General features: G+C 42.6%; 1 protein-coding gene across 1 annotated transcript in view; it reads right to left on the minus strand.

The window, feature by feature from the left end:
- Positions 1 to 1058: 1058 nt before the first annotated feature.
- Gatm (glycine amidinotransferase) overlaps positions 1059 to 13273 on the minus strand; it is a 16668-nt gene continuing 4453 nt past the window's right edge. The window contains exons 3-9 of the mRNA XM_005364378.3: positions 9637 to 9832; positions 8536 to 8726; positions 6274 to 6411; positions 5973 to 6137; positions 4093 to 4156; positions 3324 to 3440; positions 1059 to 1538 (exon numbers count right to left, since the gene is read on the minus strand). Coding sequence (XP_005364435.1) covers positions 1426 to 1538; positions 3324 to 3440; positions 4093 to 4156; positions 5973 to 6137; positions 6274 to 6411; positions 8536 to 8726; positions 9637 to 9832 — 984 coding nt within the window. The 3' untranslated portion in view covers positions 1059 to 1425. The remainder of the gene's footprint in view (positions 1539 to 3323; positions 3441 to 4092; positions 4157 to 5972; positions 6138 to 6273; positions 6412 to 8535; positions 8727 to 9636; positions 9833 to 13273) is intronic.

The raw sequence follows: 13273 nt of genomic DNA on the forward strand, positions 1-13273 counted from the left end.
GTAGAGGCAGAGATGGGGGATCCATTCCACTTTGTGGAGGCAGAGATGGAGGAATTCTTCCCACTCTTATGGAGGCAGAGATGGGGGGGATTCATCCAACTCCCGTGGAGACAGAGATGGAGGAATTCTTCCCATTCCTGTGGAGGCAGAGATGGTGTGTGTGTGTGGTGGGGGGGATGCCTGGGCCAGTCAACTAGCATACTTGGTGAGCTCCAGGCCAGTGCAAAAGAGACCCTGTCTCAACAATCAAGAAGATTGACACCCAAGGCTGACCTCTGACTTCCACACGCCTACACACACGCATGTGCATACCTCCCTGACACGGGTACCCACACAGCACACACATATTCTCTCTCTCTCTCTCTCTCTCTCTCTCTCTCTCTCTCTCTCTCTCTCACACACACACACACACACACACACACACACACACACCCCTCTCATCCAATAGCTACACTCCTGCGACTCTAAAGTCATGAGACTGAGGCCAGACTCTAATAAAATCCAATCTGGAACACAAAAGTTTATTAGAATAAAAATACATATACAATATCCAACATTAAAATTATTCACGTCTCATGTATTTTTTTTCACCTGCATTAGTTTTTTAAAATTGCTTTAAAGCTCTATGCTTTAAACAATTTGCACACATGTAAACAAGTCTTAGATTACCAAAGATGCCATGACATCTGTTAGACCTTTAACATCAACATTTAGGGCTGGGAGCTATGAGTTATACCCTATTACACTAAGCACGTCTGTAAATTCTGGAAAGGAAGGAAGAAGACAAGAGTAACCCACTTGAGATGAGGTAAGCTGTAGGATGAGATTTTAGGACCAAATGTCGATAATAGAATGTTAAAAGCGTTCATGGAAAATTCACTTCATTTTCTTAGTGTTTGCATAGTCAAGGTTATTTTTAAAAAAATTAAAACTACCCAAATTTGTTTTCTAGAAAAAGACACAAATATCTGATTCTACTTAGGATCTGTGGGATTTTTCCCCCTAAGTCTTTGTCCCATCTAGAAAAAAAGAAGTGATACGAACAGTCACAAGTCCACCAAAAAGGGAGGAAAATAAGGTTAGATTGACATTTCAAGCTGCCTTTTGGAAAGAAAATTAAAAACAGAGGTAGATGGTTAAATATTAGCGGCCAAGTTACTCAAGTGACTAATTTTTGCCTTGGTATGCATTTACTCAGCTTTTATGCTTGAAGCCAAGCAGTAAAGAACTTGGGAGAAGAAAGTGAACCTAGTAAGAGTAATCTTCCTTGTGTCAAAGAAAAGTAACCCAGGCCTGGGAACCCTGTTAAAGACGTGATTGTTCAAAGCACTACAGTTCATGCATTTATTAAAGCGAGAGAATGGGCCTTGCTGCTATGCTTCTTAGGTATATCTGAGGCCGTGCTCAGAGCCACGCCATGCCCGCTCAGTCAAAGTAGGACTGAAGGGTGCCTCGGCGCCGGACATCACAGGTCCAGCAGTGGAAGCCTCCCCCCAGGGAGTTGGCGTTTCGGATGTTAACCTTGATGGTACTGATGCCTGCATTGAGAGAGAAAGACTGGTCAGTCAGAGGGGACTCACATTAGATCTCATAAGTCCAAACACCTGCAGGAACATGGAGGTTCAAATCCCTCAATCCGGTCTACAGTGGTCTCTTCTTTTAAATTTTGCTTTCACAAACTATATTTCATCTAACCTAGCCCATCACACTCTTTAACATCTTCAACAAAAGAAGTCAATAGAGACAGGATTTGCTCTATGGAATAATCACAAATCAGCAGCCTGGATGAGCAGATATACCTCCCAAGTACTAAAATTCAGTACTGAAATGCAGACTCGACACACACACAATAAGAACACATTCATCTTCTACAGATTAACTGGGCTAGACCACCTCAAGGGAAAAATGCATCAGAGCTTTACTATCTGGGTTGTGTGGTTATTCAGGTATCAGAGCCAATCAGACAATCGGCTTCAGCCGGCACCATTTGTGAGAACATGTCTATGAATGCAGAGACCACTTAACTAACAACGCCCAGACTACGCTACGTTAGACACAGTAACCTGCTCTTTTCCTCCTCCGTTTCAGAGGACATGAGCTGCAGAATCACTACAGGGCTCACTGTATGGTGGGGCGAACAAGGAGGTGTGAAAAAGACGCCCCTGAGGTACCCCTCTCCTACATCTTTGAAGTCTAAGAGTGCAGTTTGAATGGAAACAAAGCAGATGTGGGATCAGAAGCATCCACGTCCTGGCTGGTCATAGCGTACTCATCCTCAACTGGAGAGAATCATAGCTATTTGAGGAAATTTATGTAAGTTCCCCAAGACTAACTACATGACTTTAACTACAAAATTAAAACTATCAAATCAGATTATTTGGTACTTTCCATCAGTTTAACTTGAGAAACAACAAAATCACAATATATGAAAAAGTTGAACCCAAGTAATTTTGTTACTTAATGAAAGTGAAAGAAAACGTGGCTTGGCGCTGTGGGTCCAGTCACCAGATTCTGCTCAATTCAAAACTTCAAGCTATCTTTTTTAAAACCAATTCAACATTAAGGATAGGTGTGGCAAATAAGAAAATAGTCTGTTATGGAGCATATCGGAAATGCAGAACAAAGTTTTAACAACCTAATTTCAACATATAAGCTGCCTGGTTGTTATCAAAATTACCCCGAGGACACGTCAAATGTGTTAAGAACCGCTCTCATGTCATCTGTACCCCATGGCTCACATGAAACCATTTCGTTCAAGGTTTTCCTCAACAGTATTAGAATCCTGGTCTAAAACTTAAATGTCAAAATAGGAACATGTGGCCCCTCGTGAAACCAATCCTGCTCTTTAAAAGCGGAATGACGGGCTGGCATCCTTTTCTGCATCTCAGAACCATGTGAACTGTTTTTAATGCATACACATGTCAGTTTCCAGATGAGTCCTTACAAGCCCTCTGAAACATGAGATTACCATTAAAGTTCTTCTAAAGGACCCTCAGTAATTCCTTCTCTGTAGGAAGGCAAAGCAACTCATCTGAGTATGGTAACTCTCACTCGGCGTGTAGGCACCAGGAAACCAGCAGAGAGACAGAAGATTGATTAACTCTTGCCACCGGATGTTTCAGGACCTCGTGAAATATGCCCAACTTTGAAAGGCTATGCTTAATAGAAGCAAAATCACTAATCAATTAAAAGGTGATAATTTGGTACAGTTAAAGGGAACAGAAATCGATTCAATAAACCGTATTTTAGACTCTGCATGTCTTTTCCTCAGTTAGTGGTACTGCTGTTTATATGTGACAACGTGCTGCATCCATCACACATACCCAACTTCTCAAACATCTTCTGAATTGGGACTTCATTGGCGTCTACCATGACACGCTTCTCATCCAGCATTAAGACGTTCATGGAAAGCCATTTGGATGACATCCAGAGCGGGTGATCTGAAAACAGCATCAACTGTTAGAGCACGCGTGTCTGATCGAGGGAAGGGTACTGAAGTGACACACTCGGTCTTTGCCTGCTTCAGTTCCCACACGAGAGCGTATTTCACCATCTCGCATTACCTTTTTCCTTCTGACACGTTTTCACTATGGTGACAGAAAATGACGCCGGGCTGCAATTCCCCTGCCCCAGCCTTCTCTGTGCTGGCATTGCTGTCCTGTTCCACCCTGCTCTGCTTTGTTGGTGTTTTTTAGTTAGATCTTGTACTACCGGGGATCAAACCCAGGGCCTTAAACACGCTAGACAAGCGTTCGCTCTACCACTGAACTGCACTTCCAGCTTTGAGAACCTATTTTGATTGTACAACAACATATTTATAAATCTTACAAAACAATCCACATTCCTCAGGCGTTTGGAACTCATCCCATCTTATTTTAAAAGTCGTATCTTGCTTCATATGATATTTTAAATTCTGTCTCCTCGTTTTCGTTTTCTGTGAAAGGAAAACTCACAAACACTTGGCTCGGCCTCACTCTAGAACTAGCCGTGACTTTACTGCTCACCGGGAAAAGGCCATCTCTAGTGTGACAAAAGATGGCTTTCTCTGCAGGTGAAGACACTTGGTCACAGAGGATGTAAAAGTTGACATACCGTCGGGGATGACTGGTGATGGAGGAGTAACTATGGTCCATCCTGCTTTCTTGAAAAGATCAATCTGTAAGACCAAACAATCCACATTTGCCACTGGTTTCTGGGAGTCATTATGGTTTTGTTTTTAAAGATGAAGTCTGCCATATCGCCCAGGTTGGTGTTGATCTCACAATCCCCCTGCCTCAGCACCACAAGCGGTTAGATTATAGGCACGTGCTCACTCAGCTCTCCTTATCATGAATAGCTCTTTTGCAAGTCATCTCCTCCATTTACAAAATAAGGACACAATTTTTTTTTTAAAGTTGATGACTTTGGGGGATGGAGAGGGGGCTCAGTGGTTAAGAGCACTGGCCGCTCTTCCAGAAGGCCTGGGTTCAATTCCTAGAACCCACATGGCAGCTCACAACAACAGTCTGTAACTCTAGTTCCAGGGAGAGCAAACACACATACCTGCAGGTAAAACACCAATGCACATAAGAAAATAAATAAACCATACATTTTTTTTAAAAAAAAGTTGATGATTCTGTTTAAATTATAATTTGAAATAGCTGCGGATACCTGTACCAGGTTTGTACAAGAATTGGCTGTCAACAGCGAGACCCAGATGGAGGAGGGACTCAGGGGCCCCACCCTTTTCTAATGAACTGTTTGCTATTGATAGAGTCATTGCCTTCACTTGGCACCCAGTGGTGAGCCCATCAGGCTCCAGTGGATAATCCCAGTCCAGCAGTCACACAGATGACCCTGGTTAGACTAAATGGGTCACAAAACCAAACCAAAGTCATGAATATAGAAAAGGGTATGGCAGGGCAGAGTGGAGTTGAGGGGGATGGGAGGATTGAAGAGAGAATGCATCGTTTGTCTGAAGTTGTCAAAGAACGAACTTAAGTGTGTGGGATGTGTGTGTGTGTGTGTGTGTATGTGTGTGTGTGTGTATGTATGTGTGTGTGTGTGTATGTGTGTGTGTGTGTAAAGCTTTTCAGCTTTCAAAATTTAAAACACCAAAGATATTTTCCCAAGACATTCTCATTAAGGAAAATTTAAATGTCTCTGGTTAGTTATAAGAAAGCCACGCTGTGATGATGCCAAGCTGACAGCCTCTCTGCTCCACAGTCCCGTCATCCCACGTGGCCATGAATAAGGACAAAGGTCAGGGATGTAATGTCAAAGCAGCACGGTTGTCACGGGATAGCCATTACAAGTGAGTCATCGCCACACAAACCATACCCCCACTTAGTACAGTAACACGTCCTAGTAGTTGAAATGGATCATCTTGGTCCTTAGGTATGAAAATAAGGCACAGGCATGACCTGCGCGCAACATGAAAGGACTTTTGAAAGCTGTGCTACAGCCTTGTAAACAACTCATTTCCCAGCTGGACTCAGAGGCAGGGGGAGAAGATAAGAGGCTGTGGGTGATAGGGAGGGAGCAGGGTCAGCTTGGCAGATCTGCTCCTCCCCAAGAAGGCAGGCTGAAGGGCGGCTGACCAAGACACCTAATGCTCAGGGCATTGCTCTGGCCATGCCGAAGTCACTTGTTTATAAATAATCCTGTTGAGCTGCAATTGAAAATGGTGAGGAAATCACTTTCGAAGGATAACATAGTCAGACACACAATTTGACGAGTAACGGCTGCAGACAGCTAAAATCTACGTCTGATGATACTATCCTAACAGTCACAATGGCAGTGTCAAGTTCTGCACACTGGGAGTCTTGTAAACATAAGCAATTTCATGTCTGATAATAATGCCACTGACCGTTGCTAAAGTTGTCATTTAGAACCACTAGGGCCATGGCAATACTTAAGGTGCCAAGGTTCTTTCTTTTAAATTTAGGTTGCCAGGTTCTCTAGCTTTTCTGGTGTCCTAAGAACTCTCCTACCTGGTGACACGGCCGGTCAGGATTGGAGAGCACAAGGCCAGGTCCGATGATGTTGAAGGTGGCATCGATGTGCATCGGATTGGGGTCTTTAAAAGAGATGATGTGGACCCTGTAGTCCGGAGCGAGATGCCTACGCATCCACTCGATGCCCAGGAAGTTTGTAACCTGAAAGTAAAAACAATCTTAAAAATATTCCGTTCTAAGTTTGGGAAACCAAAAGCATGTAGGATTTAAACTTTTAAATTTAGGAATCAAGAATGTGATAACGTAGCGTGAGGCTATAGAGCCGGTTGTTAGCAACCTGGCTTCTCTGAGCAAAAATATCTCTTCCGGCTCGGATGAAGTCAGCGGCATCAAAGCATGGCTCGAACTCGGTCGTCACAAACTTTCCCTGGGAGGCCAATTTGTGTCTGTCTTCCACAGAATGGATGGGATAATCCTAGTTGGAACGAGAAGGAACACACACATTGCATTTAGGTTTTTAAGGGATTATTTACAAGGATATACATGATTTTAAAAATTAATTCACTAGCATCATTTCCCAAAATACATCAATTCAACTCTAGATTAAAACACCCATGGAAAAGATGTTGGTCTGTGATGGTCAATTCTGACTGCCAATCTGATTGGTTAAGGAAAGCCCAAGGGATTGGTGAAGGATATCCCTTTAGCATTTTCAGAAATAAAATAGATTATGAGGGGCTCTAGCCTAATCAATGGATTAATCCCTTGATGTAGTCATATGATAGCATTATAAAAAGTGAAAATTAGGAGGGGGGGGCGTAACTGGGAGAAGGTGGGTCGCTGGGGTGTGTCGTTGGGGGCTCTCTCTCTTGCTCTGGTCTCTTGCTTTCTCCGGTATTCCCTTTCTCTTTTTGGTCTGCCAAGAAGTCAAAACATCTCCTGCATGCTTCTGTCAACACATTGTTCAGCCAAAGCATGTGGGTGGGGCGATGACATCCAAACTATGAGCTAAGATAATCCCTTTCTCTCGTAGATTCTTCCCTCGAGTCCCTTGTCACAACAAACAAAAAAGTAATACAAACAAATCAAAACAAAACCACCACCACAACAACAAAATGAAAAACTAGGCATTAGAGTAACTTTCTGACACGTAGAAACAAGTAGTGCAGGTAGCAATTGATTCTGAAAACAGTCCATGACACACATGTGCACACACATACACAGACACCCACGCACACACACACACACAAAAACACACACACACACACACACAGACACACACAGAGAGACACACACACGCGCGCGCGCACGCGTAGGTAGTTACAATGCTGAAAGCCAGCGGGATGAAGTCGCCCTTCTCCTTTAGAGAAGGAATTTGGACCTGAGCCCAATTTATACCCTAAAATGAGATTCCAGGTTGCTCCCTGCCAAATTTGGATGTGCAGGACTTATTTTTTATCTCTGCCTTTAAATGCCTAGAATAATTTTTTGCTTTAAAATTATTTCTCTAAGTGATTTTTTTCTATGAATCATAGTTATCTTACTAAGGACATCTATCCCTTGTATTTGTGGAGGAGATTAGTTCTAGTATCCCATAAACACTAAAATCTATGGATGTTCAAATTCACTGCATAAACTAGCACATTTGCATAGATTTATGCATGTCCTCCTGAATCCTTTAAAACACCTCTAGAGCCGGGCGGTGATAGCACCCACCTTTAATCCCAGCACTTGGGACACAGAGGCAGGCAGATCCCTTGAGTTCAAGGCCAGTCTGGTCTACAGAGTGAGTTTCAGGTCAGGCTCCAAAAGCTACACAGAGAAACCCTGTCTCGAAAAACCAAAACCAAAGCAAACCAAACCAAAACAACAACAACAACAAAAACTAAAAACACCTCTAGATTAGCTATAACCCTCAGTGCAACCCAAATGTCATAGAAAAAAACGTTATGCCATATTGTCATTGAATGACAGGCACAATTTTCAAAAATATTATTGGAATTTGGTTGAATTCATGGGTGCAGAACCTGCGGGCAGGAGGTAACTGCACCTTTCATCTTACTGAGAACCTGGCCGAGATACCAGATGCTTTTGCTGGAAGAAGAGAAAGACTTCCTAGAGACTGCTGTGGCTCCAGCAGTGAATAGCAATGTGTCCTTAGGACAAGTTTGTCTCCCAGTGATGAAATGATAACATGCTATCACTGCCTTCCAGAGTTTTGTTTCAAGACAGGGTTCCCTGGATGTCCTGGAACTCACTTTGTAGACCAGGCTGGTCTTGAGCTCAGAGACCCACCTGCATCTGCCTCCTGAGTGCTGGGATTAAAGGCGTGGGTCACCATCACCATCACTTTCTAGAGTTTTTGTAAGAATAAATATGATTGGTGATACGTCCTGAGCCCCAGGACTCAGCACAGAGTAAGCAGTAAATGTTATTGCTGTTATGATCATTAACATTTACTCCTAGTTTCATCTAAAATAGTAAGTTTTTAAATGAAAATGCATAATATATGTGAAGTACCAGAGAATTCCTTTCTTATGCTTTGTGGATTACTTGGAATAGCAGTCACGAACACACTGGTCTATAGCTAGGGACATACCTTGTCATACAGTTCATCAGCCATGGTTGGCTTGGGTGCTGTCGTCCACTTGGCGCCACGGTGGAAGTAGTCTTTGATAAGTGACCTGTATGCTCGGTACTCAAAGAAGCGTGACCGCCATGCCATGGGAGCCTCAATGATCTCATTTCCCACAACCATCAGGATGTCTCGAGGCATCGCACTGTATAAACCTATTGGACCAAAAGTTCCATGGCCACCTCAGTGATGCAGCTTTCCAAAACATTAAAGCATGTATAACACAATCTATTTGTAGCAAAGTTTACTAAAAGCCTTGTTTGTCTATGTAATTAGATAATACGTGGCAGAAAAAAATGATACATACTAGACTAGGTGGTTGAAGAGAATTCTCTGTTGGGTGTGATGTCAAGCAAAAATGGAAACAAAAAACTGAGAAAGATTTTGAACCACAAGCCTTCTCTACTTGTAGGTTCCTTTTTTAAAGATACAGAAACAGAGTTCACAATGGACAGTGTGACATGGTAAGATACAGAAACAGAGTTTACAATGGACAGCATGACATGGTAAGAACTAGGCTAAGATCATCCTGAGAAATAAATTACAGAATTCACGCACAAGAGCACTTGTGAGATAGTGGCAGTTTAAAAAAGGGGATGTCTCCATTTCCCCCTTAAAAATTGAAACATGTGTATCTGTGTGGAAGTAGGGGCACGGGAAGAGGGCGCCACAGCCCTGGAACTGGAGTTACATGCTGTTATGAGCTGCCTGATGTGGTGCTGGGAACACTGAACTTCAGGTCCTCCTCAAGTGTAGTGATGGCCCTTAACTGCCGAGCCATCTCTCCAGACCCTCTATTTCCATTTGAATTTCTATTGTTAAGGAAAACTAGGAACAATTCAGTGTTCTTATGAAAAATGTCTATAACATTCAGAAGCTTAGAATGTGTACACCTCAACCATATCAAAATGAGCCAGATGCTTCCTCAATAATCTCTAAGGTGTTAAAGGAGAAGTAAGTAAAACAAAGGATTCTTCAAGAAATTCTACGAGTATCCTCCCTGTGTATCTGAGAAGGAAATCGAAAACCAAGGATCTGCCAGATTATTTTCACGACGCTGCTTACCTGTAGACTCAAAATCCGGAGTCTTATACTTCAGCGACCAGTCGATGGGGTCAGGGCGCCTCACTATCACGCCTTCCATTTTCAAAATATTGCACATTTCCTCAACTTCGGCAACAGCCTTTTTCAGATGCTCTTTGGGAAAATACAGACCTCCGTTTTTCTGGTAAAATGGCCAGTACTTTTCGTATGTATTGGCCTAGAAGCAGAAGAAAGTAAATGAAAGCGTTACAGGAGAATCATAAAGCTCCAGGTGGGCTCGCAGGCCGGGAACAGCTATTTGCACAGCGGAAGAGGGACCCAGACTGCAAACAGGTCTGTTCGGAGTTCATCCCCAGCACTGAGCACACCAGCCTCCTCACAGACCCCAGGATTTGGTGTCTGAAGCTCTCTAAATCATCTTGGTATATATTTTTAGAGACTTGTTTTTATTTTTATGTGTGTGTGCACGCGTGCTTGTGCCAGAAGAAGGTGCTGGATTTCCTGGAGCTGCAGTTACAGTTATGAGCTGTGCCTGACACTGGTGTTGGAACTAAGCTAGGGACCTCTGGAAGAGCAGGAAGTGCTCTTAATCACTGAGCATCTTTCTCCAGCCCCAAATTATCTTGAGGTCTTTGATCCTTCTGCCTCAGATCTCATGCTTAACCCCTAACAGCTTGTCTGTCCCCGAGCCAGGCTTGGAATCTTCCTGGCTGTGCTTCACAGACAAAGCAGGACATAGACACTCCCGTTAGAGTCTCACTGAGATGAAATAAGAGGTTAAACCAAACAAAGAAGAAAAACCCCTACACTAAGCCAAGATCCGAAATGATCCACAAACTCCCGAGTTCTTACAGAAAAGCTGAGATTTTTGTGGGACAAAAAAGATATTTTAACTGTGTGAAGATTATGTTTTCAGAAATGTTTTACATGTCTTAACCTCCATGGCTCACTTTCCCGCTGGACAGAATTTGCATTCAACAAAACTGGACAGTGACAGAAGGCAGGCTTTGGAGTTTGTCAGTTGTGTCTCCCACCTAGCACCCCCACCTCTCTCGAATCCAGTCTCACCTCATCTCAGGCCCCTTTGGAAGTAATCTGCCAGTAAAATGCAAGCTCATGGAGTTTCAGGATTCCAGAAGCTAAGGATGTAAACACTTTCCAAAGGTGAGATGCAAGCATAAAGATGGAAAGAGTCTACATTCAGATTGTTGGGCTTGTATCTAAGCTGTCAGTCAGTTTAAAAGAATACACTGGGCCAGTGCATGCTGCATGTTACAGCTACCCAGAGAGATGAAACAGCGAATCCAGACCCTGAGAAAAACTCTTAGGACTTCATCACAACCCTGGCAAAGCCATGCAACATGTAAACGTTTTTAGCTGAAAAACACATTCGACACGGGTATTGTTTCTAAGTTTCTTCGCATCACTCAATGGCTGACAACCAACTACTAGTTCTAATCATGTCTTATACATAAGGTTTCTACCTCACAGCTGACATTTGTGTATAGCAGTAAGTATTAGAACGAAGGGGCAGAGATGGGTTAAAGGCTCAAGTGCACTAGAATACGCTTAGTTTAGCTAGATACCCATAGCGCTTTGATGATCCTACCCAAGAGACAATGCTCTCAAACATGTGATCTCTTCACACGCAGGGCGGAGAGGTTGTCACCTCCTACATGACTTAACAGGACAAGAGCTTCAGTCTTCTGATTGGACAGTGTTCCAAATAGTCAGGGGCTTGACTACTATGTTCTATAAGTTTGAATGTTTCCACCTTGATGTATAAAATCTTCTAAAACTAGGATTCTTTATTAAGGCTCTTCTTAAAGATCTTTGTTTTTGTTTTGAGGTAAGGTCTCATCATTCAGCCTGACTGGCTTAGAATTCAATCTGTAGACCAGACTGGTCTTGATCTCACAGAGATCTGCCTTCCTCTGCCAAGTGTTGGGAGTAAAGATGTGCACCACCACATTTGATATTTCTAATAGTTTTGTTCATCAGGACTGGGCTAACTGCCTAGATCTTCAATATCAATAAACCCTCAGTTTATGTCTCTGCTTTTATATTTACCTGAATATGATAAATAGAAAATGTATTTTCTTACCTCTGCTTAGTCTGGAACCCAGGCTGGAGGACACAGAATAATCTGAGAAACAGATCTTCCAAAAGTATGAAGGATGCTAGCTAGCTAGGCTCTGAAAGCTGAGCTGTTAGTAAACTAAGGTCCCCAGGCCAAATCCAGCCAGGCTGCTGTTTTTACCAACACACGTTTAAGGGGACTCACCATGCTAATTTTGTTCCACAGTACCTGTGGCTGCTTTCCCATTGTAGTGGCAGGACTGAGGGTCAAAAGTTGCAGGGTAGACAGACATTCTCTGCAAAGCCTGAGTCATTTACTCTCTGACTTTCGACAGAAACAGTTTTCTGGTCACTGTTGTGATTAAGTTGACTTTTGAAGATCTATGAACATATAGCCAACTTCTAACCCAGGAGAAATATTATCAGCATGAAACATTTGAGTACTTTTATGGCTAATCCACTCTTAACAAAAGCAAAACAAAAACAAAGTAATGCCAAACCAAAACAAGTAGTTTTCTACTCCCAGGAGTTTCTTCAGTAGCAGCTAGAAACAGAGGATAATGATTCTTTATTTTCCTCTCTGACACATCCTGGTACTACTGCCAGCCATTCACTACTCCGTCTTCTCATGCCAGGCACATCTCCTGCAGTCCACTGAGGGACAAGAAGCCTTTGACAATTCAACGCAGAATTACGGCAGGCACAGTCGTGTCGTCTTGCCAGACTCACTCCAAAGTATTTAGTGTCGCGTATCTGTTCAGAGCGAACCTTGCCTTGCTATGAAAGACTAAGTCAACTATTCTGGGAGAAAAATTTTATTTGAACAAATGTTGGTGCAGTTTATAATCCGGCAAACATTGGACAAAGTCCAAATGATCAGGGCAAATTACATTTTCTGAGGAAGAGTTAGACATTATTTACACTTTCTTTATAACCTTGATAAATGAGTTAGCAATCATTTACCAAGAATTTTCCAGACAGTGAACACTCCACTGTGGCACATGACGCCTTTGACAACCTATGGCAGAGATGGAGCTGCATTCCTGGAAACTTTGTAGCCCTCACACCCTGAAGCTCTCTGTGCAGAGTCTGTCTGCTCCACTAATTTTCAAACGCCCTCTCTGGAAAATCTAAGAAATACCAATAGACTCGAACTTTTTGTTAATCAGGCAATAAACTTGTATCACATTAACCTTAATTAATAATATTTTTGGAGTCCTCTATCAAGGGCCTTATTTTAAAAAAGACAAAAGCAACTATTTACTATGTTTTACAAAAGAAAAAGATATTAAGTCTTTAAAATAGTGCTTTCTGACCTAAGTGTTTCTTGTTCCTTTGAAAAAATTTCCAACGTGTGTGTCTTGAAGCATATTTTAAACTCTATTCACCTAGACACCTATACACTCTGCTACATTGTTTTAGCATTCTTTTGTTTTTGAAACAAGGTTTTGCTATGTAGGCTGGGCTGGTCCTGAACTCAAAATCCTCCTGACTCAATGTCCTTCCTTCCTTCCTTCCTTCCTTCCTTCCTTCCTTCCTTCCTTCCTTCCTTCCTTCCTTCCTTCCTTCCTTCCCAGGG

This window comes from Microtus ochrogaster, assembly GCF_000317375.1.
Source record: "Microtus ochrogaster isolate Prairie Vole_2 chromosome 14 unlocalized genomic scaffold, MicOch1.0 chr14_random_1, whole genome shotgun sequence".
Lineage (NCBI taxonomy): Eukaryota > Metazoa > Chordata > Mammalia > Rodentia > Cricetidae > Microtus > Microtus ochrogaster.